This window comes from Tetrao urogallus (genome assembly GCF_951394365.1).
Source record: "Tetrao urogallus genome assembly, chromosome: 14".
Taxonomy (NCBI): domain Eukaryota; kingdom Metazoa; phylum Chordata; class Aves; order Galliformes; family Phasianidae; genus Tetrao; species Tetrao urogallus.
Window position 1 is genome coordinate 4,419,636 of NC_136827.1, and position 27,981 is coordinate 4,447,616.

The 27,981-nt window shown below is 38.8% G+C and overlaps 1 protein-coding gene across 6 annotated transcripts in view; it reads right to left on the reverse strand.

Annotated features, from left to right (window-relative positions):
* Nucleotides 1–27,981, reverse strand: part of TENM2 (teneurin transmembrane protein 2) — a gene marked incomplete at both ends in the record, with an annotated part of 471,616 nt that overhangs the window by 34,491 nt on the left and 409,144 nt on the right. For all 6 annotated transcript variants that reach the window (XM_079542339.1, XM_079542338.1, XM_079542337.1 and 3 more), the window contains 2 exons: nt 227–437; nt 10,597–10,743. In XM_079542339.1, the coding sequence (XP_079398465.1) occupies nt 227–437; nt 10,597–10,743 (358 nt within the window). The remainder of the gene's footprint in view (nt 1–226; nt 438–10,596; nt 10,744–27,981) is intronic.

Here is a 27,981-nt window from a genome sequence, read left to right on the forward strand (position 1 = left end):
AGATGTTGCCAGTGTGTTAAAATGCAAATAAAACTCAAGTGTTATAAAACAAAAGCAATAATATAAATTGCAACAGAGTACCCTCAATGGAATTGATTGCTGAGATGGAAACACAGGAAGAACCTGAAAGCAGCATCTCATGTAAAAAGATGAACAAAAGCTCTGGGGGAAATTTTCCCATACAGTGCAACCACATAGATGAAATGTCATATTTATAGCTTGCTACCTGCTGTTGAAGGGATTTTCTCCTGGAATGATATGAGTGCTGTCCTTCCCCACTAAGAGCTTGATTCGATCATAGAATGACTTCACAGCTGGTGAACCAGAATGGCTCTGTTGTATGATGTCAAGAGGATCACGGGAACCCCGGCAGAGCAGGCTGTTTTGACAAGTAGACTGGAGGCAGCAATCTGGGTCTAGGCAGTCAACCAAGCCATCTGAAAGGCAAGAATCATCAAGATTCATTCAGCTGCACAGTGCTATCAAGCAAAAAAATCTAATGGACATCTCAAGGCACTGGGAGAAAACGTTAATGCACACTCTTCATAGCATCTCTGTGCCAGAAAACTGGTAACTGAACCAGAAATACAACAGAGATGAGACTTTCATAAAGTATATTAGTTAAACATCATTAAAGTTAATTTACACCTGTGTTAGAGGAGAATCAAGCCCAAAGAAATCCATTAAGAGTCGAAATAAGGAAAAATGAATAGCGGAAGGAGTAAAGGATTTTTTTTTAATCTCTCCAAATGATTGCTTTACAAAGTTTTTGATTTACTTGCTGGCCTAGGAATTATGACATTTAATTTCATTTGTTCCATCTTGGGAGATGAGGGAAGGAGAAACAAGTTATTGTTATCCTTGCCTAATGAAAACAAAAATTATGCTGCACCCACTTTGGTAATTCATAGGGAATTCTGCTGCAACTCACCTCTCATAAATATCTGAATGAGAACTCGGCCATGTGCTTGGGGTAAGTATCAGCCACAAAACCAGTGGGCTCAGCCATCACAGTACACATTACTTTCTCCATGAAGAATATTTGTTAAGAAATATTTTTAAAAATAATTATAATCTAACCACTGGGAACTGAAATGCAATCCTGAATAGGGATACCAATCTGCATAGGCAGATGAATCATAATTATTTTTATCACATATGGTAACAAATTCCAGCATCATCCCTTCCCTTCGTGTCATTATTTAAATTAAATGTTTTCTCTTAATGGAGTTCTACTTAATAGCTTAGTAAATTAATAACTGTTTACTTTGAAGTATTATTATCTGTGAGAATTTAGAAACATTCATTCATCTACTTTTGAGAAATCACAAAAATCAGGCATCCAATCTGCAAGTCTGTAAACTTTCAGAGACACTGCAAGGCACATCAGTCTCATTTGCTGAGTACAGATACAGCCCGGGCACGCAGTGCATCACAGACACAAGAAAAACCATTCCAGAAGGTCAGCTGACAGATGTAGATTAGAGAAAGATCACAACTCATTTATTTTCAAGATCTTCCAAGCAGACCAGCACTACATTAGAGTGATAACTGGAAGGGGAAAAAAACAACAATCAGCTATAAGAAACTTTCTTATTTTACAATTAACCCGAATTTCCAGCAGATTGTTTGTGCCCGAAACAACTGATTCTGATTTAAGAACAAAATTGCCAAGGTATACTGACAATTTTTTCATTCAGCCCACTAAGGAAACTTAAGTTAGACAAACTATCTTGTTGTAAAAGCTATAGATTTCTTTAAGGTCAGTCGCCTATTCACATTAGGAGCCCCATTCATCTTGAAATCCCTTCCAACATGGTGGTACATATCTTTATTTTTATTTTGCTGCAGTCTGTTTTCCACCTGTTTTATGCAATCGTTGTGAAGACCCCATCAGCCTCAGATTATAACTCAAGGCGATTTCCCTGCTAAGCTCCGAGAATCTTTTTCTTGCCATTCTTCTCTTTTCTTGGTTTGTGGCACTTCTAAAACTATGAACTTAAAGCTGTCCACTATTTAGTCCACTCAGTTCTTTTATTCAGACGACTCTCAGTGAAGAGAATCCTATCAGCAGTAACAGCAGAAACAAAATAGAGGATATAAATTACTCTTTCTGACAAATTTACATTTAGCTGTTACAGCTGCATCGTATTTTTGCTACACCTGTTATTATAGGTGAGTGTGTTATGTCTGTAATGACCTCATCACGCAGCAGATTATGGGCTGCTGTGACCGAACACTTCTGACGACACCATGAACTTTCAATTGCCATATCAATCTCAGTGTCCTGTCAGTCATGAGAATCACATCTTTATGCTAGCAAGCCCCCTTGGATATAGCCTGACATTGCAATCTTCAGTAAATTACCCTGTCACTGCCAATCTTACTGTTATCTCACAAACAATCAAGCAGGCAATCACACTGCTTTGAATTGCCAGTTCAGGACCTGGGAGGCTAAAAACATCTCCATTCCGTAGCAGGGAGAAACCTGCGCGTGAGCTGTTTCACGCAGGAAGGTTTTCATGCATTATGGGAATTCATACTTGCACAATTTCATACAGTTAGAGGAATATTTCATGTATTATAATGTAAATATACACATGATCTACTTGTTTGGATCATTATCCCATTTTAAATATATTGCTGCAAACTTTCTCAAGGTGAGTCTCAGTGTGAGAAACCTCCTTCATACACTGAAAAACCTTCAGTAATGCCTTTGTTCTGCAATCACAGAAAATTGTGATCTTGATCCTACCCAGCCCAGGACACCATTGGCTTTGGTTGCTTCAAGAGCACCTTGCTGGCTCACATTTGACCTTGTGTCCAATGGCCTTTACTGAAAAGCTGCTTTGCAGTGGGGTGCCCCTCTATGCACTACAGAACAGGGCTGCTGGTTCCCAGTGCAGCACTTTGCAGTTTTTGTTGAACTGCATGAGGTTCCACTCAGGCCACTCCTCCAGCCATACTGTACCACAAAACATGAAATTAATGAACTGTTGTGCAATCACTTAGTTGCATTAGACTCAGTTGATTAAAATCGAGGCTAGAAAAAAATGTACCTTCTATTAGAGAAAACTGCCATAAGCATGAATTTTAATTAGAATTCAGGACTTTGTTTTTAATATATATTTCAGAAGTTGTCATCTTCAAGATTTCCTCAGGCATGCTGAATTATTTATACAATTAATTCAATGACAAAATTCTCACCATAGGCCTCATCGAGATACCACTGCTTGTCACAGCGCGTACATCTGAGTTTAAGTTAGCAGCACTCTGACAGGAAAGACACTGTAGAGGGAGTTAAGATGGTGCTAAGCCTCCTCCAACAGTTTGAGATGCAAAGAAGTCCTGACTTGGCTTTAACTTACAGGGAAGAAATAAGAAATGTTGATCTAACTTAAACTGGCAGCGCAAGATTAGCTCTCTGTTCTTTAGTTATTCCCAAATCTTTCCAGAAGCAAATTAAGTGACATGGGATTCCTCTTGTAGACTTCACATCTGTTATTGGGGATGCACTTTTTTTTTTTTAACCTTTTCTGAATGGTTACAAAAACTTAATCATACATAGGCTTAACGCACAGCAAAAAGCAAAATTTTGAAATATCACATAAGAAAAATGATGCGCACAGCTTCATTTCAAGATGGCTTCTGAACACCATTAGAAGGCCTAAAAAAGCATACCATAGAAACAGTGATATATATTATTGCTAAAGTATCTAGGACCTCTAAACATCAGTTTTCCTTCACCACTTGAGGGAATTTCTGAACATCTCCAGATGCTTAAACTCCAAAATTGTGCTACATCCTTCTTTGGAAAGTTAGTTGACAGTTGAGTTACTGGTTTCTCTTTGTTTTCTTTTAAACTCCGACCAGTTAATTTCCTCAGTGCTTACTCTTCGTCAAATCCTGGTGGTACTACAGATTCGATTCACGATGCGTGCTGGAATGGTCACCTTGTCCTGGCAGCCAGCTGCCTGGGAGGTGCTTTCTGTACCCAGCAGGAGACAGTGCTGTTTCCCAACAAAACTCCTGAGCACACGCTCAGCAGAGGGCATCCTTACACTTCATTAGCTTTAGGAGCCAGCCACTTTCAGAGAGGAATTCCTGGAAATACTTCTTTTTCCAATAAACATTTCAGACTTATGATTAAAATGGAGTGTAGGGGGGAGTGGCAGCTCCAACAAGCCCTGAGGGTGAAAGGGCCTTTGATCACTCTAAGGGCAAATTAGTTAATTTATCATGATCCGATTTTAATTATGTGTAGTATTAATATACCCAAGGCGAAAGAATTAGAGATGCTCTATCAGATTATCAAAAGAATAGATCTTCCCTCTGCCAATATGGAAGTATCTTAATTGAGCTCTAAAACTGCATGCAGAATGGCTTCCACGGATAGACTATTCCACAGCCCAGTACATCTTATTACCAGTTTTTATCTAATGTTAACTCAAATTTTCACTTTTATAGCTTGACCTAATTGCTGTCATATTGGCATACGTTGTTCAAAATAATTCCTCAGAAGTCCTGGTGCTAACAAGAAAGGAAACGCTTCTAATCCTCTTCCAGCCCTACTCCTCAATTGGCTCAGCCTAGCTGGAAGGGCTCCCTGTGAAATGCCATTGTAACATTGATTTTAGAGCAAACCATGAACACGGCAGAACATTTTCACAACCTTAAACATGAAACAAAGCTGTTTTTCCACAAAAACTGGATTGTAAATCCCAAATTGTGATAAAATAGAAAAAAAAAAATCACCCAGGCTTCTTCTCAGAATACCAAAAACTCCCCAGTGAGGTTTAAAGTGCCCTGGACTCGGGTAGTGGTAGAGCAACAGTTCCCCTTCTCCTGCCCACCCAGGACAACACAGCACAGCTCCTGCATGCACTGAGCACATGGGGACCTTCAGGCCTGGGGATGCTGGCAGGTTAGGTGCTCCAACTCCAAACCACATCTCCAGCAGAGATGACTGAGAGGGCTCCGTGATAAGACAACCTTTAAAATACATTAAGTCAGTGCTTTTTAACCAGGCAATCTGCAATCACTAAATTTCTTGCTTTCCCTTCCCTGTGGGTTGTAAGAGCGTGCTATTGCAGTAACACATCCCACGGGGGACAGCGTGAGGATAAGCTGACTAATGTGTGTAAAGACAATTAGAGGCTGACACGAAGTTTTAACAAAATCACATACGAGCATACTCATTAGCTCTTGTCAAACTTATATAATGTCTAGTTTCAGTACAGATTTTATACTTGAGTCTACATGACTCACTCTGGCCCCCATCCACAACAGATTTCAACCACTCATTACATTTAATGCTCCAAAACTGACTATTGTGCAGGCTCTGGGAAGGTACTTTCTGTGCCAGGAGTATTCTGGGTATTTATATTGAGAACTTCATAAAATCTTTTGTCTGTGCTGAATTAGAGACCCCTGCTGAGGCAATGCTTGTTGAGGCAAGCTAAATTACATGATTTGCTTTTGTGCTGTGAAATACTTGTATTATCTTAAATGTCACGAGCCTGATGCAGTATCGAGTCACAGGATTTGTAATTCTCTAAAAGCAATTTTTTTCTAAATGTTTATTGCAGAAAGACACTTCTCTATTTTCTTTCTGTCTAATTTTAGAGATGAGTTTTCTAAGACAACTCAAATAAACAGCCTTTCAATCAGTCAAGTGCACTGTCCTGACAGTGAACTTCACTGGGAATGTATTTTTCTCTTGAATTGAAGAAGATTCATACTGTAGCAGATAGCTGGCTTTCTCTCATTCATTATCTTTAATGTTTTGTGCCAAACAGAACTACCGCCAACTGTACTTCTTGGAGTTGTTACAGCTATATAGTAGCAAACTGAAGGGCAAAATTTGTCTTCTGAGATATGCACAACTCTCTTTACAAAGCCAAATGGATTTACCTTAGCATTCTATAATGTTTTGGCTGCTTCCCTTTCTTCACCACTGAACTGTAGTCCAGATAATTACAAAATTACACTCTGGGGAGAAACATGAACTGTGAAATGATACAAGCAATGAAAGTGTTTAAGCCTTTTACAGATTTTTTTTTTTAACCTTCCTGTGGCTTTTCTCTCCATCACAGTCAGATGTTAAATTAACCAATTTAGCAAAATTTTGGTAGTTTTCTGTTTTTCTTTCTCTGAGATAACATAATTTACATGAGTTGTCAATAAAAATTATAAATATCAGTATGACAATTTTGAAAGGATGAAAAAGGTGGGAGAAAAAGAAGAAGAAAAGCCTAGCAAGAGCAACTTAAGTGGTGATACGAGTCTCCTGACAAGGCTGCTCCTGCAGAGCTCTTCCTTAAATACCTCTTGTGGGTTATCTCATTGAGATCAGGATAAAGGGATCTCAAAAGTGAGCTCCTTGCATGAACTGCTTCCAACATCTAGTAAAATATTCTTCAGAAAATGAATTTTTTTTTAATCTTGGTTTTTTGTTTTTTGTTTTTAATCTTGCTTAATGCCCATTTTCCTTGAGGCAATGGAAGGTTTAAGGTTAAATATACACAATTTAGGAAGACTCTTCTGAGAGGTTAAAAGCATTATGCGATTCAGGAACCACCAAATTATTATAAAGCAGTTAGTGTAAAAAGATGGGTATAAATACGCTCCTACAGGGATTTCCTTATGCAATAAGTTGAAGAAATATGTATTTAATAAGTAATGCACTTTCCTCCCATTCCTCGAAATACCATTTTTAATCCCTTAATTTTCTAAAATATGTCTACAATGAATTAAGTGGGCTATACAAGTCTATTGGGGGGATTATACATTGTAATCACAATTATAGGTCATCAAATTAAGCAGTTTCAAATCCCTCCAAAAGATGCTTAATAACTATTAGACTGCTGAGGGAGAGATTAAGAAAAGGGATTAGATTTAGAAATGGTCACAGTGAGTGAACTGCATAACTCAAACATGTTTAGAAGAAACAGAAACATTTGTCAATATAAAAAGGATCTTAAAAGTGAGTCAGTGCCAAAAACGCCCCACCCACCGTTACCTTTTGGTTAGGTCTCTGCCTTAAAAACAAAGGAACAAACAAGACCCTCCGAATCTTTTTAAGCAAAGTATCCTTTAGTGACTGTAAACATCTTCATAATGAAGACCAGACACAATTAATACTTATCTAGATGTGCTGGTAAGAACAAACACAAGTGACATTGCCTGTGCTGCCTCGGATCGTGCACAACTCTACTTGAACAGCTGTGAGAGGAGAAAACAGCTCTGGACACTGTCCTCTGGAATCCTGTTTTATCTGTATGAGTAATACGCACTGACATCTCATACACAACAAAGATTTGTAAGTCTCAATAGCTGCCACTTCTAGAAACAAACCAGCTAAGGGGCATTAATCTAAAATTGAAAGAAAATATTAAGTATGATATTTCATTTTTCTTTTTGAACTACGGTATGTAATGCACATTGTGGCACATAATAAGACAAAAGAGGACAAATCTGAGTCCCTTTGGAGTCAGTGGCAATGATCATCTTGACATCCATGAAATGAAGACTTGGCCCAAGGCCTTTGAATCTGATTGTGAGATAGAATCATAATAAGAATGGTTGAACAGAGAAAAAGCATCAAAATATGTTAAATCCACAGACACATGGGGAAGAATAGTAGACAAAAAGTTATTGTTCTATTTCAGTGATGATCTGAAACAACTACATTTTAGCAATATGAAATGGATAGAGAAAGACAGATATTCACCTCTCCTCATTCAGACAAAATACTGTGGTTTTAACTACCCTGCCTTCATTTGAAAGACTACTGTGTGTACTCAGTACAGCTCCAGAACTACTCACTCAATGTTAACAGAGCAAAGATGTTAACAAAGCAGCAAATGAGTTCAGCATTTGGCTGCAAGTAAGCTGAGTTGAGTTTCAATGAAATGAAAAGCGTGAGTGTGGAGAAGAGATTTCTGTAACATTCAGTAAACTTGCATGTTATGTGAAAGTTGGGGTTCCAGCAATTAGCTAAATCTTTAAAATTGATTCCAACAGTACTGTTCTCAGCTCCACCAAGTGAAGAAACTTAATTCTATTTGTTTCTTATTAGACACAGTGACAATTACATAAAGGTGCATGTTGAAGCACACTGCACACATCCCTTCCTTCCTCTCCATTCCTGAATGCTCCTGTGGTCTCCCCTGAGTTAGCACTAATAAACACAGAGGTCACTGGCTGTGCTCCTGGCCAGATGTGCAGTGAACCAGGCCCACACAGCGTAGAGCAGCTTAATGCAAAGGCACAACCCCACTCTAAGTATTAAGCGATGCAAGTTATTTTCAGTCTCGAGTTTTGTTGCAGTTCTCACTTGTGACTGAGCAATTAACACCCTGATGGGTGTGACAATGAGTCTGTCCTTACAAAGAACACTGGGGAAGGTCTCAGGCCATCTTAAAGAAATCTGAAACCCAGAATATCATCAAACTGCAAGAGCAAAAAATCATAGAGACACTGGGAAGACAGATGAGTAGTGCAGTGCAGCTCACTGTACCACCAGTGCACACAGTGATTGAATCCAACAGCTTTAATTTATTAACATACACCTTGCTGCTGTTTGAAGAAACAGGTCACTGGACAGGTGTGGAACAGATTCTAAGCTCTCTTATAGAAAAGCTCTACAGAAACATGACAAGGATGATACTACTAGAGACCAATAATGATCTCTAGATTAAAGCACTGATCTCAGGGTCGGGAGACAAGGGTTTCATTTCTGCTTTATCATAAAATCCCCATGAAAAAAAGGCCAAGTGGACTTTTCAGGTTGCTGGGACCTTGACAAGGGTGCAGATGTTCAGAATACATATGCTCCCTCAAGAAGCAATGAGCAGCAGTCTCTCTAGCCCCTGATTTCAACCTGCAAGTGCTGAGAACTTCTTAGGAATTCTCCCCTTAAGTATTCTGCTATTCAGTTACACCACAGCCTTCAGGTGTGACCATGGTGAACCAGAAACCATGCATCTTGCAAAGTAGTGGTGATCAATATTACAGATCTGTTGTATGGCATATATATTCTATATAGTCAGTGATTTCTCTTTCATAAATTTTTAGAATTTTGCAATTTTAAACTGGGAGGATCAGCTGAATGACCTCAGTAGTCAAATAATTATTCCCACATGCCTTTCTGTTTCACAAATGCAGAATATTGTCCTGGAATAAGTAAACAAGCTGTTCCCCATATGCATATATTGTAGTTCTTTTTTAGACACCTTATCTCAGTATTTCTAGTAATATTTTCTAAACTCCTTGTTTGGGGAAAAATATGATGATACACTCATTTACAAATTTTTCTTTATAATCTTCAAAGCTAAGAAAGCTGCAAACATAAGCAATTAGCAATTAAGCTTTTAGTTTCTTACAGTGCACACTAATACACTTAGTGCGTTTTCTTGTTTAGTTAAAGGACCAAAGTAAGGAAGCAGACTCCACATAATATAACTTGGAGTTTGATTCTGTTTCTTACAGAGGAGTAACAGATTCGGTAATGCCAATAAAACAAATTCCAGTTTTCAGAAATTCAATCAGCTCTACTTCTTCCAAAATATTCCCGTCAGTACTGATCACATGAAACCAAGGAACTGATGGGGAATTTACAGATTAGACCTAGCAGCTGATATCCAGGTGTGGTTAAAATCATGGTGCCTCAGTTTTGGAGTTATGAACCATTTCTACACAGTGAAATTTTATATAAAATTAAAACCCAAATTTACCTTAGAAGCAATCATTCATATAAGTCAAATGTTTATCTGCAGTTTTAAGAAGTATCTCAAGTAAAACATTTATTAATCAGCAAACAACAGATGCACTCTTTAATTGTTGGTCAAAGAAAAGTGAAAGAGTCCCAAGGAAAACCATAGACACTGCAATGAGACATACAAAAAGCTGTTTGAGGTGAAGGGGATAGTTTACCAAGCAGTCTTATTTAAATGACACATCTTCTCAAAACTGCTTTCAGGTCAGTATAATTGACTACAAAGTGGAAGGCTCTACAAAAAGAGATAAACTAAAGTGATCTTTGTAAAATACAGAATAAGTTCTGTTTTTTATAAAGGTATTCCTGATAAAGGAGAGAAATTTGAATGGGGATTTCAGAACCTTACCATATATGATCGCTCAGCACAACTCACTCAGCTCTGGCGTATGAGCTGTGAAATATGACAGCACGCTACAATGACTTACATGAGCTGTGCACACAGGAGTATGACCCTGGCCTCTAGCACAGAGCTACAAAAATGTTCCTAGCTATCCTGCTAAATCAGCTGCTATGCTTGTGCACACAGGCATAGTAAGCTGTTCTGCAATGCACGTGTGCCAGGAGCCTGCAGGAAGAAGTTCCGTCCCGGCGGTCTGTACTCAGCACCCATGAAACGCCATGGGCTGCAGTGAAACTCAAACAGAAGTGCACTCTGCAAGGCCAGAGCGCTCAGCCCTGTTTGTTTCAAAAGGAGGGAAACAACAACACTTGATGATAATGACAGCCAAACTCTTTCTGAAGTAAAATGACTCATGAAGAAAGTATGGATAACCCTCTGGTCTTTAGGGATGGGGAATTGGAAGACTTCTGCTCACCTCCCTCGTTATCCTTGTTATCGGCACAGGAGGTTTCCATGGCAACGTTGCATCCAGGCCCTCTCCAGCCGGTCTGGCAAACACACTGCCAGCTGTTCTGGCCCAGTGTGCACCTCCCATTGCCGTTGCACAAGTCAGGGCAGCCATCTGGGGGAAGAAATGAGACAGGTAAGTACAGGGCGGGCTTATTCACACTCACACTCACACTGCTGGCAATATTACTGTGCATACAGAAAGTTTTGCTCTTGCTGGTGGGAAAAACACTTGCCCTGCTCCAGTGCCATGACTGCGATGTGGAGATGGAAGGTCAGGAAAGGGGCTAGCCTGGAGAAGTGGGGACTTAGTTCAAGCCTGGTGGGAAAATGAGCCCTAACAGCAGCTATGTTCTAAGAGCCCTGTAAATGTTCCAATCTGGAGTTAAAAGCAGTAGATAGAAAGAGCAGTCTGCTGGCAAGATTGTGTTTTTTTTCCTTCTGTGTGTTTCTGTACATATATGAGAGGGGGAATGTTTTCTGAAACAAGCACTTCAGTGCTCAGGTGCCATTTATATTGTGCACTGCATGATTCTCAAGAGCTTTCTCTACACAAAGTTTCAGTAAATGATATTGAAAATATTTTCCTCTTTTAACAATCACTTAAAAAGACTATTTATTTAACACTGAGTTTACTGAACAGTATGATGCAACCTGCCATGCTTTCTGAAAGACAAGCTAGAAGAGATAACTCACAAAAGATACAGGTCTTTAATTGGCTATGGGAATTATGTGTCCAGCAAAAATTAAACGGGGAACAAAAACATTCACTTGCTGAGGTGCTTATATGCTCCAACAGAATGTCCACAGGCAAGAGAACAACTTGACTGCTTTTTATTTTTCCTGCAACTAAATTATTCTCAGGAGATGCCTCTGTATATTACCGAGCATCCCTTTGGAATGAAGGGCATGAAAATCAAATTCCAGCCTGTAAGATAATGAGGTCTTGATAACCTTCCAGATACACCACATCCAATCCACACAAGTCTACGGATGTGAAAGAAGATTTGATAGTCCTGCAGTGGACCTCTCCTATCTCTTCTAATTAGACTGAGCAGGAGGAGAAGGCTGTGTTGCCACTCTGACAACAGATATTGGAACCCAATCATTCAAGCTCTCACATCTAGTTAGGAGATACAGTCTCATCCTGCCAGGTACCTATACACCCACCACATAAATGTCTCTCATTGCTTTTTGTCTTGGGCAGTGAATTTCATCTCAAAACAGCTCACAAAGCTTCATACTCTCCATTTTCTTTTCAGTACCAGTGATGGGTCACTGAAGGACCTCCTACAGACTCTCAGACTCCTACAGAGTCTCATTGTCTAGCTGGAACAGTCCTTTGCATTTGCCACTGTGACCCCATGCTGTGACTATGAAGTGCTCCATTCCCTTCCCCAGGCATTTTAGAGGCAAGGAGGAACTAATGGGCAGCCCTCGCTCTTTTCATCAGGCACAAGCAAGAAAGCAGCACTGGGAAACATCCTGAAAACAAATAACTGTGTTCTCTTTGTCTGAGCAGCACCACTTCAGATATGCAGCACTGGAGAAAGACTAAGTCACCTTTGCAACCCATGGCCTCTGCAGGTGACCAGGAACAAGAACAACTGTCAAACTTACACAGCTAGTGCTGAGAGGTTGAGCAGCCTTCCAGAAATCGCTCATTTAGCCTGCTATGCTTACGGAACCTTCTACAAGTGCATTTCTGTCAGCCTGTTCAAAAAGTCAGAGCTCTGAATTTGGGTCTCTTCCTACTCCTTGTAGCCTTTGCTATGATCAGGTGATGCTAGAGAGGAGTTCTTCTGACCCCAAACTGATTTACACAGTGCTGCAGAGTTTCCTTGTGGGAAAGCAAGCTGCTTTGCATCCCTGCTGTTCACCACTGGTATCACTAGAGGTAAACATTCACTCTTACTTTATCTTACTGGGCTCCTGAGAAATTCAGAGTAATTAAATTTTTAGGATGGAGACCTCAGCTGTCCTGTGGAGAAAACTGTCTATAGATAACAGCAACCAAAGTTTCCACATGTCCTGCTTGGTGCTCAAATCTATACCACTGGTAACACTGACACAGCAGCTCCACCTCTACCAAATGTCTCTAAGTAAGACACCAGATCTCTGTGAACACGGCCAAGATCATTCAGTTCATTCTACAGAGAAAGCTGTCAACAGACAGAAACAAATCCGAAGAGTTTTCATTGCTGTTACTGTGGACTAAAAAATACAGTTCCTCCTTCACTAAAGGAGTGAAAGGTTGTTTTGGCATTACATACCCCAGCTATGAAAATGCACTTGTTTTTCAACCCAGATAACATATTTTCAAGGCATTTATTTTATCTCTTTGGCTTGTCAGGTTGTTCGAATGACCAAAATGAGAAATGTCTGAGGGGAGGCATCATACTGGAGAAAAAATTATTCGTTTTAAATGAAAAACAAACAGTAATTGTGAATAAACACACAAGGTTGGCTTTGTACTGAAGCACTGAAGAGAATTAAATCATAGGAACAGTTTACTTTGCATCATATGAGCAAGATGAAAACACGAACAGTAGGGAGCTAGCAAAATCTCTGAGAAGTTTATGTGCAGCTGGGGATTAATGGACATGACTTTGCTTTTAGCTTAAAGAGGGAAGCAGGCATCACTGTTACAGACATGATGTTGCTAGGAAACACTATGCTACCTCTGTAGTTTATTTAACGGGCTTCCAAAGACAGACTTTGTGCTTGAGTAACCTAAATATCAGAAGGATAAAAAAAACAAAAGCAGTTGCAGACTACAATATGATCTAAGTATTTTGACAACAATTAATGGATGTGTTGACTTTCAAAACAGCTTTAAGCAAGGGAGAAGAGTTGAACTATTTTGCATGCTCATGTGCATTTATGCACACACACTATGCTTGTTTGTATATGCACATCTTTATTCAAGCAAATATTTACACAAGTACACAAGATCTGTTAGGCCAAAATTTATTCTAATGACCCATTAACTAAATAGACAAAAGAGTCCCATTATAAGTTACTATATAAATAGAAAGTTTTTTTTTTTAAAAAAAAAACTTTATTTAGGCAGTGCACTTTCATTTGAAGTCTGGCAATCTGTATTTTATAATTCCTATGTGCCCACGTGCATAGGGACTGGTGCAGACCTAAGCCCCTGCACACAGTGTTCACACAGCGCCTTGATGCATTTCAGTGCATTCTGAGACAGACAAGGCAGCAGAGCCCCTACCTGAGGAGCCCCAGCTGCAGAGCTCACTGCTGGGCGTGCGACCTTTGCTGGAAACACACTGCAGTCAGCCCATGGTAGCGCTGAGTGCTTTGGTACAACATGGTTTCATTGCGCAGCCGCAGCTCACATCACAAAGCGTGTTACCTCCTGGCTGCCTTATGGCTCTACTCACAGAGAAAGGCAGTGTGAGAGAGCAAGGCAGGTACAGCAGTGAGCAGATTGGAATCTAACCTTGAGAAGTAATTCAGCACAGGATAAAGCTCTCAGTCACTGCACGGAGAGGGTCCTCCATGCTAAGCAGACAGGTTGCTATTCCTAAGGTGTAGAAAAATTCTACTCATCTTTTCTATTACAGTATGCTTAATGGAAAATGTCAAAAAGCTAGCTTAAAAAAGAAGAAAGTGCTTGTTTAAAGTGCCAGATTGACAAGCTATTTATTCACAGAACAGTCACTGTATGGGCAACAGCAGTTCATGTGTCTCACTCTTCCAGCTGTGCCTGCACAGCCCTGCACACACTGCTGCGGCAGGAGGCCAAGCACTGAGGCAGCTCTTTCCCTTTCAGGCTCCCTCTGGTCTCTGAGACTGGTGAGTGTATGTACAGGAACATATGCATTTTGAATTAAAATAGCAAGATAAAATTCAGTGCTATTTTCAGTGTACTGTCGGGAATATGTGACTAGCATTGTGAGGGAGTATCACAGTAAGAGAAGATTTCAAAATCAAAACACTAAAATCCATTCTCCACTCCACTCCACAGAAAAAGCATCCAGCATTCATGTCAAGTGAATGCTGGAAGACATTGGGAAAGGAAAAGGAGAAATGAAAGCTCTTATATCTCTGAATCTAAACTTTGAAAACAGTTGATTTTCTTGTCCTAAGAATGAATTTGATTTGTGTCTCTTGACTGTGCTTATCAGTAAGAGGAAGAGAATCCACCATGGATGCTACATACACAATGCAGTAGAAGAACAAGATGCTGTTACACAAAACACTAAGAAATAAGAATACACAGAGAAAACACTTTGGTTATGTTTTCTCAATTTTAAACTCTGATCAAATGCATATGAAGAATTATTTCATTTCAGTTATTCCTTAATATTCACTATAGAAAAAGAGTCAAAAAGGTTCAAGACCTCTAGTTATACGTAACAGGAAAAGAAAGCGCTGTCTGAAAGCCCTTGCAACCCAGAAGACACAACTTATTAAATACTAGACTTTGCTATCTGTTTGTAGAGCTCCACATCGCCACAGTCCATGATGGGGCCTAGAAGATGTTATAAAAATAGAAATTGAAGTGTTACTGCTGCTCATATTAACAACTGAGGAGTGAGAAAAATATAGTGACCCCAGAAAACAAGAAGAACTGCTATTACTGAGTTCACTGTAAGCAAAATTAAGTCCACTGCTTCCAGCAGGCCTATGTCAGCTTTATCTGCTTCTGTAACTTCTTATTTTTGAGACCTATGAGATTTACAGAAAGCTGAACTTAACAAGAAAGCTCACAGAATCTTTATGAATAGTCAAGAAAATCAATATGGACAGTCCTTGTTTTCAAGAGTGATAATGGTTAATGTATTTATGAGACAGTACTCATAGGTTTTATCTACGGTAAAACTATTCTGGGTCTAAACTGTAAGGTGATTAATTCATTGATGAACTCAGCAAATGAATTTCCAGTATCTAGGCAGTACATGAATAATCTGAATCCAGTTTTGGATAAATTCCACATGGAGTTCGTTTCCATTCCACGGACACTGACAAACCCCAGGTACACAATTACACACGTACACAGCTACTCAGGCACATATAGGTTTTCTTTTGCATAAACTAATTCAAAGCTCCAAAACAAACTCTTCAAACAAATCAAAGTACAGTGACATGCCATTCAGGTAATTTGTGTTTTGCATCTAAATCTTGAATCTGGTTATAACCACCAGAACTCACAGAGGGGCCAATCACTTGAAGGAAAAGAAAGGGCAACAAGCAAGGAAAACGAGAAACAGCACAGAGAGGAAAAAGGTAAAAATGTTCCCTGGCACCTAATAATCACATACAGTAGTAAACATGATTTTATTCTCTTCCCAGTTTGTACACAGAAAATTACATATAAATCAAGAGGCTACATCTGATTCCTTTAGTCTGAAAGCTATCAGGCATGGATGTCTCCTCTAATTGATAACTAATGGAGGGATGTGGGTTGCTTGTACCTCTCCCCATTTAGTTCACAGTGCAGCTATTAGTCTGAAATATAACACCTCTCATTTATCTTTGTCTAACTCCATTTTCTACATCTTCATCCAAAACCCTCTGGCAGGCAATGGAGTCTTTCCATTGACTTGCATGGATGCTGCACCAGGTAGTCCTATGGGTACAGATGCCTTGCAGTGAGGACTTTGGTGCTCAGCCCAGGGTTCTCTGTCACACAGTATCCATTACATCAGTTTCTAAGGGAAACACTTAAATTTCAGCTAAATCCTCCTCCTCGTTACAGTTGTTAAATACAGACCTGCAGTAAATGAAGGTACTCTGACACAGTACCTACAAAATATAGAGAAATTAGAAAAAAGCAATAATGATAACAGTTTAATTTGTATTTTAGAGGGCTATCACTGTTTTCATACTTTTCTGTTCATTCCTTCAGTGTGTTGCTGCTGACCTACGGCTATCTAGCAAATAATAAATGAGGTACACATAATGAGGTACCTAGCAACACTGAAAAAAAATCCACAGCTTTTATTTTGCTATTATTATTTTTAATCCTTCAAATCGAAAACCTATGGGGCTCAGTTCAAGGCAAAGAAAGGACATAAAATAAAAATGACACGTAGCATTATGGTAGGAGCACACAAGTTATTTTCTACATCATTATATTTCAACAAGCTCAAATCCAAAATATGAAACTCAACACATGCCAACACAATTTATTATTTGTTGAGTGAGAAGTGAAGCTCCTCTGATTGAGTTTGGACTGTTCCAGAACAGTCTCCAGAGCCTGCAGAGGCCCAGCTCAGGTCTTCAAAGCAGGACAGTTGCACAGACTGGCAAGCTGTTAAGAACTAACCCAGCCTTTCAGTGTAACAAAAAACCTGATTGCACTGCCCAGCTGAGTTACAAGTAAAGAAGAATGGGCCAACTACAATTTTTTTTTAATTGAAAAGGATGAAAAAAAAAGGAAAGTTAATAAGTAAGTTTCAATAACTCCGAATCACGATTTCTTCCATGCCAACACTTACAGAGCAATTACAATGCTAAGTACGGTTTCTGGGAAATGTATGTTATAACAAAATTTCCTTTAACATTGCATCAACTTACTACATATCTATGTTATTTATTTCGCTTGTAAAGGTAGTAACTTGGACAGCACCTTGGTTTCCAGGCAGAACAGCAAAATGAGAGAAAAAGATGTGTGTCCTTAGAAGAGAAGTAAACCTCACAAAAAAGGGAACCGCTGGTACTAAAAAGCAAGCCTCGAGAGAAGTCACTGGCGTGAAGAGAAATAAAAAATAAGGATAGAGGGAATTTCACATTGCAGTACAGATCACAAAACTTCGAGATGTAAGTAGCAGTCCATTCTTTTTGATCCAGTTTCACTCTGTCTCAGGCACAAGGACTCCCAGTACTTTCAGGGGGAAGATCCCCATGAGGTCTCCTGGCACGTATGGAAGGAGTTCTCCAACTACACTGAATTCTGGAGCAACCATACCCAAACTAACAGCTGGGCAGGGAAAAGAGGGCAACGCATTTGTGCTTCACTGCCATGAGGCTTGAGGAAACCAGATAGATGAATAACAAAAGAATCCAGGTCTGCTCTGAATCTCGAGTACACACAAATAGCTTCAGTGAACCCAAGAATTTGGACTAGGAATACACGAGACACAGTTTCAGAAAGGAATGGAGTCTGCACTGAAGGCAGTTCCAAGATGGAGAAGCTCCTGCGATGCTAAGAGGCCAAGTGCCCTGCTGCAACCAGCAGTGCAGACTGGGACCATGCAAGTGTGGGGTGCTCAGAGGATCCTGCCCCCACGGCTCCCCAAGCACCTGACTGTGGGCAGGGAGGAATGGGTGCTGCTGCATGCCCCAGGAATGCTAACCACAACACAGAGGGTGCTCCATGTTCTGCACAGAAACAGCTCTGTGCACAGTGGCTTTATCAGTGGCCACTTGAAGGCAACATGGCAAACGTACCAGCATAAACCAGGTAGTTACACAGAACACGTGGGCGTGTGGAAAGACACTGCTGCAGCCCAAAAGCTACAGAACAGGTGCGTAGTTTTGTCTATAGCCTGAGCAGATTATTTCCTGAGATTCTGGACTAAAATGAGACTCTAGCAGCATATTCAAATCATCCAGTGCACGCTCTTCAGACAAAATTCATATTCAATTCATCTTCATATATCTAATAAAAAGATACATAAATATGCAGTAAAATTTGTACTTAAGATAGAGAGGTCTTTCAAATTAATCTTACTGTAACAGAATCCATTTAGAATATAACTTGGTATGAAATTGCATTCATAAAGCCAGTACCAAAACCATAATCTTTTATTGTATTAATGTTTCTGATACAGGGTAGAAGGGCTGGTATCATCCTTTGTAAAACATAATATTGTTTCTAGAGGAAGGATCCTTCTCAAGCTGGGCTTATCTCTAAAATAACATCAATATGAGTAGTTTATCGGCACTGAAATGATAAAGTGACAAAACTGACAGGATGTGTAAATTCAGTCAATTGAAGAGCAACAAGCAAAACGTTGACCTCATATTTAAAAGAACGGATAACCTAATTAAAATGTAATAACTAAAATCCCTACATTAATCACAGTGCAATGGCAGGGAATTTGAGTCATTCATTTGTAAAAGTCAGGATTCACACAGTAATTGCTACTCAACTTCTTTGCACAAGTGTAATTTGCTTTCTATTTCAAGTATGTGGCAGCCATGTATTCGTACAGTTTTTATATATTTCAACTTTTTTAGTAGTTAGATTTTTAAAATTATTTTAAATATGTGGCAACCATGTGTTTGTACAGGTCATGGAACTTTTGCGAATAAATGTTTTGGCAAAGTGTTGGTATACTTTCACATGTAAATATACAAGACTTAGAAAACCTGTGGTGGTGCACAAAGCTGTGCACAAGTGGTGCACAAAGCTGTGTTCTTTTCCAATTATCTTCACCCATCCTACCCTCACCATGTCCCAGCGATAGGCCAAGGGAAAAAACATGCAACGTGATGCTGAAGTGAGAACTGTACCTAGCGAAAGGACAAGTGAAACTGACCAGCAGGTGCCAGGCGTCAGGTTTCAAACACTCAGTTTCACTTGGCTAACCGAGATTTATAAATCCAGCACAGTGATCTATTTTTTTCTTGCTTCAGTTAGGAAATAACACAAATGTGTAATATTGGTATTTTTAATAGATAAAAAAAAGTATGCACTCAGAATCATATTCAGCTTACTGAAGCATCCGTAATATTTGAGCCCTGAAAAACAAGCTGTGAGTTTACAGCTTTCTTTCATTTTATGCTCCTCTATACAGATTTCAACAAAAGCGTGTGGACAACAACAAAGGAGCTCTTACTCCATTCTGCACTCCCAACTGACTAAGCTTGCCAGCGGAGATGGAACTGCACCATGTTCATCCAAATGGGAACATAATTGGATGATCCTGCGAATGCAGCCTGTAGAACACTAGAGATAAGTCCTACACTTCAGCTGCTCAGATAGGAACTTCTAAAATCCTAGTATATATTAGAAAGCTATACTGAGGTAGGCCTTCATTTCAAACATTTAAAATCTAAGACACTGTTGACATAAAAAGTGCAAGATCAGCCCTGAAAAAGGCAGGACTGCTTGCTACTACCAAGACTCTGTACTCCCAGCTCTCTCATTTGACTGAAAACCCTCCAGTGATGCAGATCCAATTTTTCTCTCTGAATGCCTCGATGAGTCAGCAGGGGAGATCACATTGTCACTGGCTAGCTTTTCTCAAGAAAGAAATGCCATCCAGCATTTCTTCTGCTTGAAATTTTAAATGAGACTCACAGTCACTGGCTTTACCTCTCAGAACATACTTGAAGCAATGTTGTCATTTGTTGCAGCAAATTGCAGGGAATTTAAGTGCCAAATGAGGTTAAATTGGACAATTTCTGGTGAGATACATGAAATGTAACTACATTAAAGTAATTCTTCAGGCTTGATGTAGTATGAAAACTCCAGGATGTTTGTAATTAAGCAGGAAACCTTGTCCTCTGCTGTGCTCACACACACCTGAATCTAGGTCTCTTACATCAGTTTTGGTAACAATAAAATTATTTCTTGTACAGTGCAAACAATGATGGCACAGCACAAAGTGATAACAAGGCAAGCAAACAAACTCCAGTGCCTTCTGAGGAAATATATAGAGAGAAACAGTGAGAACAACAAAACCACCAAATGGTGAGCTGGGAGGGACAAGAAAGCTGCTACAACAGACCAGGCCTGTTACAGGAATACCGCAAATATGGAGAAGTGTATTTGCCCGAGAAAAACTGTCAGACTATCATGTAATTAAAGTAGCCATTAAATCTTATGAGGGACTGAATCCTTCACTGACTGGATTGACTCTACATCCTTCTGAACCGTCTGAGCTGAGGGCTAGGACATAATTGCTCCATACTGGCAAAACTCTGACAAATCCAAAAGAATGATATGGATTTCAATCAGCTAATATACAGCCTCAGTGTTCACAGCAGTCTGCTGCACCTCGGCCCTCAATATAATGCTTAAAAGCTACCACACTGGCAGCTCTTCAGACAAGGATGTGCCTTCAGCTATTCTTGTAAGGTAACTGACAAGCAAGCATGGTAAAAACAACAGATTGTGGTAAAAAGCATTTCTAAAATGCTGTGGTGGTTTTACAGCTCTTCCTGCATCCTGAAAGGGTCACGGATAAGCAGTGCTTCTGTCTGAATGGCAATGGATTACTCAGACGCTGAGATCTCCTTTCATTAGCCTGGCATTAGTCTGACCATTCAGCATTGAAGAAAATCTTGGATGTAACCATTCTAGCCATGTACCACTGGTAGCAACTTTTCAGTTTCCATACGTTTTTACACATTCCTACTAAACTAAGCTAATATTTCAGATCTAACACAATTTTGCATTTCCAGGGAAGACACAGTTCTCAGTTCAGTCATTAACTTCAGAATACGTTGATACACTTCAGAAATTCTACACACAGGGCATGTAAGAGCTGTGCTATCAGTCACTTCTGAGGGACTCTAACAGTCCATTTCATAACAAGAATTTACCTCCCTTATACTTGCCTTGACTACAGCAACACAATATATATGGGCTTACATTAAATTCAGCTAGTTGAATGCTGAAGCATTTCCTCTTAACAAGAACAGGCACATCAAATATTATTTTAATTCTCTCACCACTGGCTTCTTAAAGAAATTTAAAACCATGTTCAAGGCCTTACTTCTTATCTGGTAGGCTCAGGATATTTAAAATGCCTAAGGTGCAAGGATGGAAACTGGGGTTGAGAGCTCTGCTGAGCTGACAAAAGCTCATCTTATCTGTGTAGGAGGTAGAGATCTTAAGCTGCCAACTCAAAATTATGAAATAAATTCATTCACTTTATATATATAAGAACTTACATATACATATAGCTCCAAATACAAATTGAATTTCTTTTACCATAACACCCAGAATATACAAATAGCTTTACAACTATACAGAGGAGGATTAGAAAAGAACCAAAGTGCACTAGTAAGCCCAGACTGCACTTGGTGACCAAACAGAACTGCTTCTCTCACACCAGTACTACTTAAGAGTAGTTTACAAGAATATTTCTAATCCTGCTTACATTTGGACATGGACTGCATGATGTTATGATGTACAACACTGACGAAAACCCACGAAACCATGGCAGAGGGCAGGGTACACGTGCACATGTATGTGCATACACAAGAAAGGCACTACAGTAAGAGAAAGCAGATATTGTGAACTACTTGCGTTGCTCAGCGTGCCTCTGTAGATGCTTAGCTACAGCAGCTGGCTAATAGACAGTGAAGGAGGTTGTAGGCTATCTGCCTTAAAAACTATGGGCCTGGGTAAGGTCTGATGTGAACTAATCCTACAGTGCCATTTGAGGAAAAGGTTGGACTAGATGACCTCCTTCCAACCTGAATTATCTATGAATCTTTCCGCTGTAGAGCTTGATTATTCATAATTCTCAGGGCAGCATATGCCTTTTTTTTTCTCAGGCATTATTACAATATAATTACTTGCTGTTCATCAGATATTGATGTCTGTATAGAATTTATGATTTAGCAATTAACTTTCAGGTATGCAAATGCAGTTCCTGTATAAATGTGCAGGTTGTCTCTGTCAGAGGAACAAATATGAGCCTTAGTATAAGTACACATTTTCCTTCATTACTCCACAAAGATTAGTATGCTTTACAAGCAGCTATCCCTTAGTTTAGTATAGAATTCTGGAATCCCTACAAGATGGAAAGAACTATATTGACAAATGTGTTATAATTTGAGCTGATCTTTCTGAAGTATTAATTGCATGGGTTCCAACAGACAGCACCATGCTGCATGGTTTTGGACTACAGACTCCAAACATTTCAGTTGTCCCAAAGGAAAATCAAAAGGAAGTGCTAAAAAAAAAGAGAATTTTTCAAGAAGCAATCTGGAGTAGTTCAGAATGGAAAAAGCTTTGGCAACATACACTGTGCACTTCTCACAGTACAATTAAGTGACAAAAATTAATGGATATTTGAATATTAAAGAAAATGTACCTCATATCATTATTAGAGATGGAATATATGGGGTTCAAATATGCACAAATATAAAGGATTGAAATAAGCATGCAGCACACAGATACAATACTCTCATGAGGGTAACATATGTAAAACAAATTAAAATACATGAACAACACGTTCTGAGTTATGCGTTTGTGCATGCTGAGTTGTTTTGGCAGATCAGGATAGAAGATGAATGTTTCAATACATAAAATGTATTTTATAAACATATCTAATTCTGAAGTCCTAGGTATCCATTCTGCATCTTTCATATAAGCCTCATGAATAATATCATTCAGTTTCCCAATTTTTGTATGTACCAAATACACAAGTAACTAATAAAAGCTAAAGGAATAAGAATGTTTTCAGATGAACATTTTTTCTGTTCCTTTTTTACCTGCCTACATGGTGAAGAACAATCCTCCACACGTAGCCAGATGCCATAACATTTAAACACATCTGAAAAGATGATTCTGATCTATCTGCTAGGGGAGTTGTCTTCACCATTTCACCACTAAAAAAAGCCCACAGCATTTCATCCTTATTTAGGAGCAATGTTAACGTGGAAGGACTCTTTAGGCAATGCTTGCTTTATATTAAAAATATTTACTATCAGGCAACCAATAGCTCTGCTCCTCCCATAGCCTCACTGGTACAGTGAGGCTACACTGCACAAATACTTAAGCCTTTCTGCTTACAAATGGAGCATTTCTTTTCCATTCTTCTGTTGGTTCCACTTCTCTGTTTCTCTTCCTCAGAAGCACCAACAGGGCTTTTGTGGCCCTGCACCTACATTTGACACGACTTAAAACACTGAGATAGGCAGGATGCTTTTGGTTACATTGGGCCTGTTTGCTAGGACCCTTCTCTATGGATGAGAAACAGTAACTGAGTGACCTGGAGATGAAAAACAGTACATTGTCATGATGTTTGCATCAGACAGAAAAACAAGACAAAACAAGAAACAGGAAAAGAGGACTTAACACGATTAAAAATAAGAAATCAACTAGGAATTCCAATAGCACAAGTAAAAAACAATATCTTAGATCCATACAATGAACTCCTAAAGGACAATTTGCTAGAGTTTTGTGCAATTTGTTCCTTCTTTGCAACGCTGAAAGCATTCTGTGTCCTAACAGCTCGCGTGAGCAGTATCTCAGGATGCAATAAATATATATCAAGGAAATTGAATTTTTCCATCTTCTGTTCATATTATTAATTATCTAAGAAAAGCTGAAGAGAAAATTACCACAGTGTGAGTTTGTTCCGAAGGCTATTTACCATCAGAGTACAAACAAAACAGTAACTTATGCTACTGTTCTCGGCCTGTTTCCAGGAATTTCAATTGGGTATAGTACCTTTTTCCATGTCTTTCTCACAGTTGAAGTATTACCCACTATAAAGGTTGCAGAACATTAGAAACATATATCAATTAGGCTTTACTTTACACAACAGTCATTTGTCCAGGGCTGTGAAACCAAGCAGCACGCAGCAGCTTTGTCACTGCACAGCAGCGTTTCAGCAGCTCAGGAGCACAAAGTGAGAAGCCGTGTCCCAGCTCCAACTGCAGAGGACTTGCAGTTTGTAATCTTCACTGTATCACTCATGATCAGCTAACAAAAGAACACCTTACGACACCAAAACATCAGCTGAAGGTCTCTGAGGACCTTCAAATCCATCAAACCTGAGGATGGATGCAGTTTGACGCTATCGACTTTACGAGATCTCTACAATTTGCTTCATCAAGCAAAGTGAACTTTGGAACGGCTTTAGGTTTCAAAGTAAATACATACATGGGAATATGTTTAATCAGGCATAGTGCCTATGCAATTTACTGTAATAACTCCTGTAAGTGGTTAGGAACCTTTCCCAAAAATCCTTCCTAAGCTGGATTTCACTGACTGGAAAAACTATTGTGCACCCTAATGACATAGGACTGCCTTTCTCATCAATGCACAGCATAGAAAGCTGAAGATATTTTAGTGCATTTTCCAGTTAGGTCTACCTGCTTTTCATTCTGAATAAAACAAGTTACCACATTTTCTTATTTCCTAACAGGGAATGGAAGCACTTAGTTCAAGTTAGGACCCAGTAGTGGTAGTCCTGGGAAACATATCTGTAAGTTTCAGTCACAGGACTACAAACATAGGAACAACACTGAAAAGAGCCAACTTCATTCTTTTTGGTTCGCTGTTACTTGTTCACATCTGAACGACATCTTTCCTCACATTTTATAACATCTCTATCTAAAGCACTAAAATATAGAAAAAAAATAATTAAAGCCTATTGGCATATTTATGCAAACAACTTGTAAGGAGGCTTCCATTTAATCTCAATAGGAAAATTCGGTCCAAGGAATCAGATACTCTGCGTACATCCTGCTAGAATATTTCAAAAATTCAGTGCTTTATCTCTGAAGTGCTGAAAAAAATCCTTATGATTGTAGAGGAGCCTGTGATTATACAAGTTGAATAAACAGATGCAGTCTCAAACAGAGACAAGTATTTTAAATTACCCCAATTTTTTGGAATAAACATTTCCCTTCACAAAGCATCTTAAACTTTAAAGTTTCCCTGTGCTAGTAAGAATTGCAAGGTAACTAGAAATATAAATACTGGTGATGAAAGACAGACTTACATAACAAATGATCTGTGCACAGCAGACTGTCAGATTAAAAGAAAAAGGGAAACCATCAGGTTCAATAAGGAGTGCCTCCATTTCATTTTAGTAAAATTTTGTGAAGCAGAGAAGTCAGGAGTCAATTTGGTACTTCTTATGTATTCAAGTCTTATGGTACAAGATATGAACTATTATTTGAAATTAAGGGTGAGCTTGATCAATTTTAATTCACCTTTTTCTTCAGCACGTAAACAAACAAACCAATTATAAAATTATTTAACAAAGGATTCCAATGAGAAATCATAGAACTGATGATCTCTACAGGCCCCTATGGATTTGAATTAAGGAGAGCTGCAACTCCAAACTGATTACTCATCAGCATAGATTTTGCTGGGGTTCTTATTTCCCCTTCAACCTTCTAGCTACACGCACAGTAGTATAACAGCATATATCTTCTCTTGGCTTCTGGCTCATAATCATCTCTCTAGAGGAGTAATTCAGAAGTAATGCAGAGCTATTGAAACAAGATTAATATTTTCTCTAGTACAGCAATCACTTTGTATTTCCTTTAAGCAAACACTGCCCTCTCAACCTTTGCAAAGTGACCTTGACTCTGACAAACCATTCTCTAAATATGGAAGGCTTTCTTCATTCTCAATCCATATTTCTGACTTACTTCAGAAAAAAAAAAGGCTCAAATATGCAAGGACACAATGATCGGCTTTACGATAAACAATCACCTAAAAACGATCCAAGAGAGATGGTAACAAAACCATCAACAAAATAATTTTATCCCTAGAATCCAAATAAACCAACAAAAAGGTGCACTGGATCTAAAAACCTGTGCCACTATACTTTCCTGCCCCCAGACTCAGCTATCTATTAGCTATGTTGCAACCACCATTTATTCCTAACAAACTCCTATGCAATGGTTTTCTGCCTTAAGTCTAAGGCATTTTTAAATTTTTTTTGAAAGAAACCACATTATCCTTATTTTTCCTGCATTGTTAGCGATGCACTCAAATATAGATGTACGTGTCAGAAATACAATTATCAGTAGCTGTTAAAATGGGAACATATTTTGCTTTCTTCCTTCAGCTGCAAATAAAGACCCATTGCTTCTTGCTTTCAGTAATACTTTTCATGTTCAAAAACAAGTATTTCTGTAATTTAAAAATATGAGAAAATAGGGAACAGAGAGAGAGAGGGACATCCAACTGCTTTTTCTATAACTGCCTAATTTTAGGCATACTGCCCTGTCATTAAACAATATGCTATAGAGCCAATTCTTTCATTAATTTCAGTGAGAAAGAATCTGTAAACCAACATAGGCATATTTTGATTTGCTTTATTAAATGGAAAATAAAGAGTCAGATTAGTTAATATTTAAAACGTGCTGAAAAGTTGATGGCACCACGCTACATCAGGAATGGAGTTCTACTTTCTGATATTCCCAGTGGTTAAAACAAAAAGTCAGTTCTCTCATCTGTACTAATGTCTCTTTGGCTTTAGGAGGATCAGCATCTTCTGTGACATTTAGTTTTTTGTGTTTGTGCATGCTGAACTTACAAAAATAACTTCAGTGCTATTCTTGAGGGACTCACTCCACAAACAGCTCAGCAATCAGTTCTGATTCCTAACAGTTGGAAAATCACAGTATTTGAAGTGGTAGTGCTTTTATGACCAACAAATCACTGCGCAGTAGGGAAACATGCTATCCCTAAATTGATCTTTTTTACTGTTTTGGTCTTTTGGATAATTGTCCTCTTAGCATTGTTTCCAATCTAAAATCAGAACCCAATACTATTTTTCAGTACGAAATGGTTTACTTTTTAATAAACAACACTGGTTTTTAATCATGATTACAACATGGTATTGATTTCTCAGATAACACACCAATTACCAATACTAGTTCTACTAGTTGTACTACAGGGACTGCATCTTGAAGCACTTTGGTTCTTTGGCTCAGATGTTCAATTCTCTGAAAAACTAACTGGAGGCAAATTAAAACATCCTTTGGCTGGACGCATTGTGAATCTTACTCACTTGTCACGCTCATGAATAACTAAATTCTTTCAACAACTACCTAAAAAAAAAAACTCATCTGCATAATTAATCAGAATGAAAACTTTAATCTTTACTCCACATTGATTTTGGTGAAAATATATTAAAATGTTAAGAGTGTCTGTAATTTTTAATTAGATGAAAGATGAACTAACAGGTTATGTGGCTCTTAGCCTACACCAGTCACACAAAAACACAGAGGCAGAAATACTTAAACCTTTCCCTGCAGCTATTTTGCACGGTATCTTTAAAACATTCTGAAAGCTTGTCACAGTCTATTGATGCTGAGTTGATCCACGTACTCTGCACTGGACTGTTAAAAGCTGAATAGCAACTAAAAATACAGTGGGACTAGGAAAAGCAGTCTGACATCGATTGGCCGCTTTTCCAAATTATGGCTCCCTATGTAATAAACACAGCCCTTTAAAGGCATCTTTTAACAGATAAAATATTAATTAGTTGAGTAGCACTTAGATGCCATTATGCAAGGAAAGAGAATGAGATTTTGAGAGAATGAAGAACCTGCAACCTGCTTTACACTCTGAACGTCCAGAATTCATTGCATGGTTCCCAATAACCAGTGAGAAAACACAAGAATGAATCCAAGGTGTTAGATATTGGCCATGGGTCATAGAAATGGC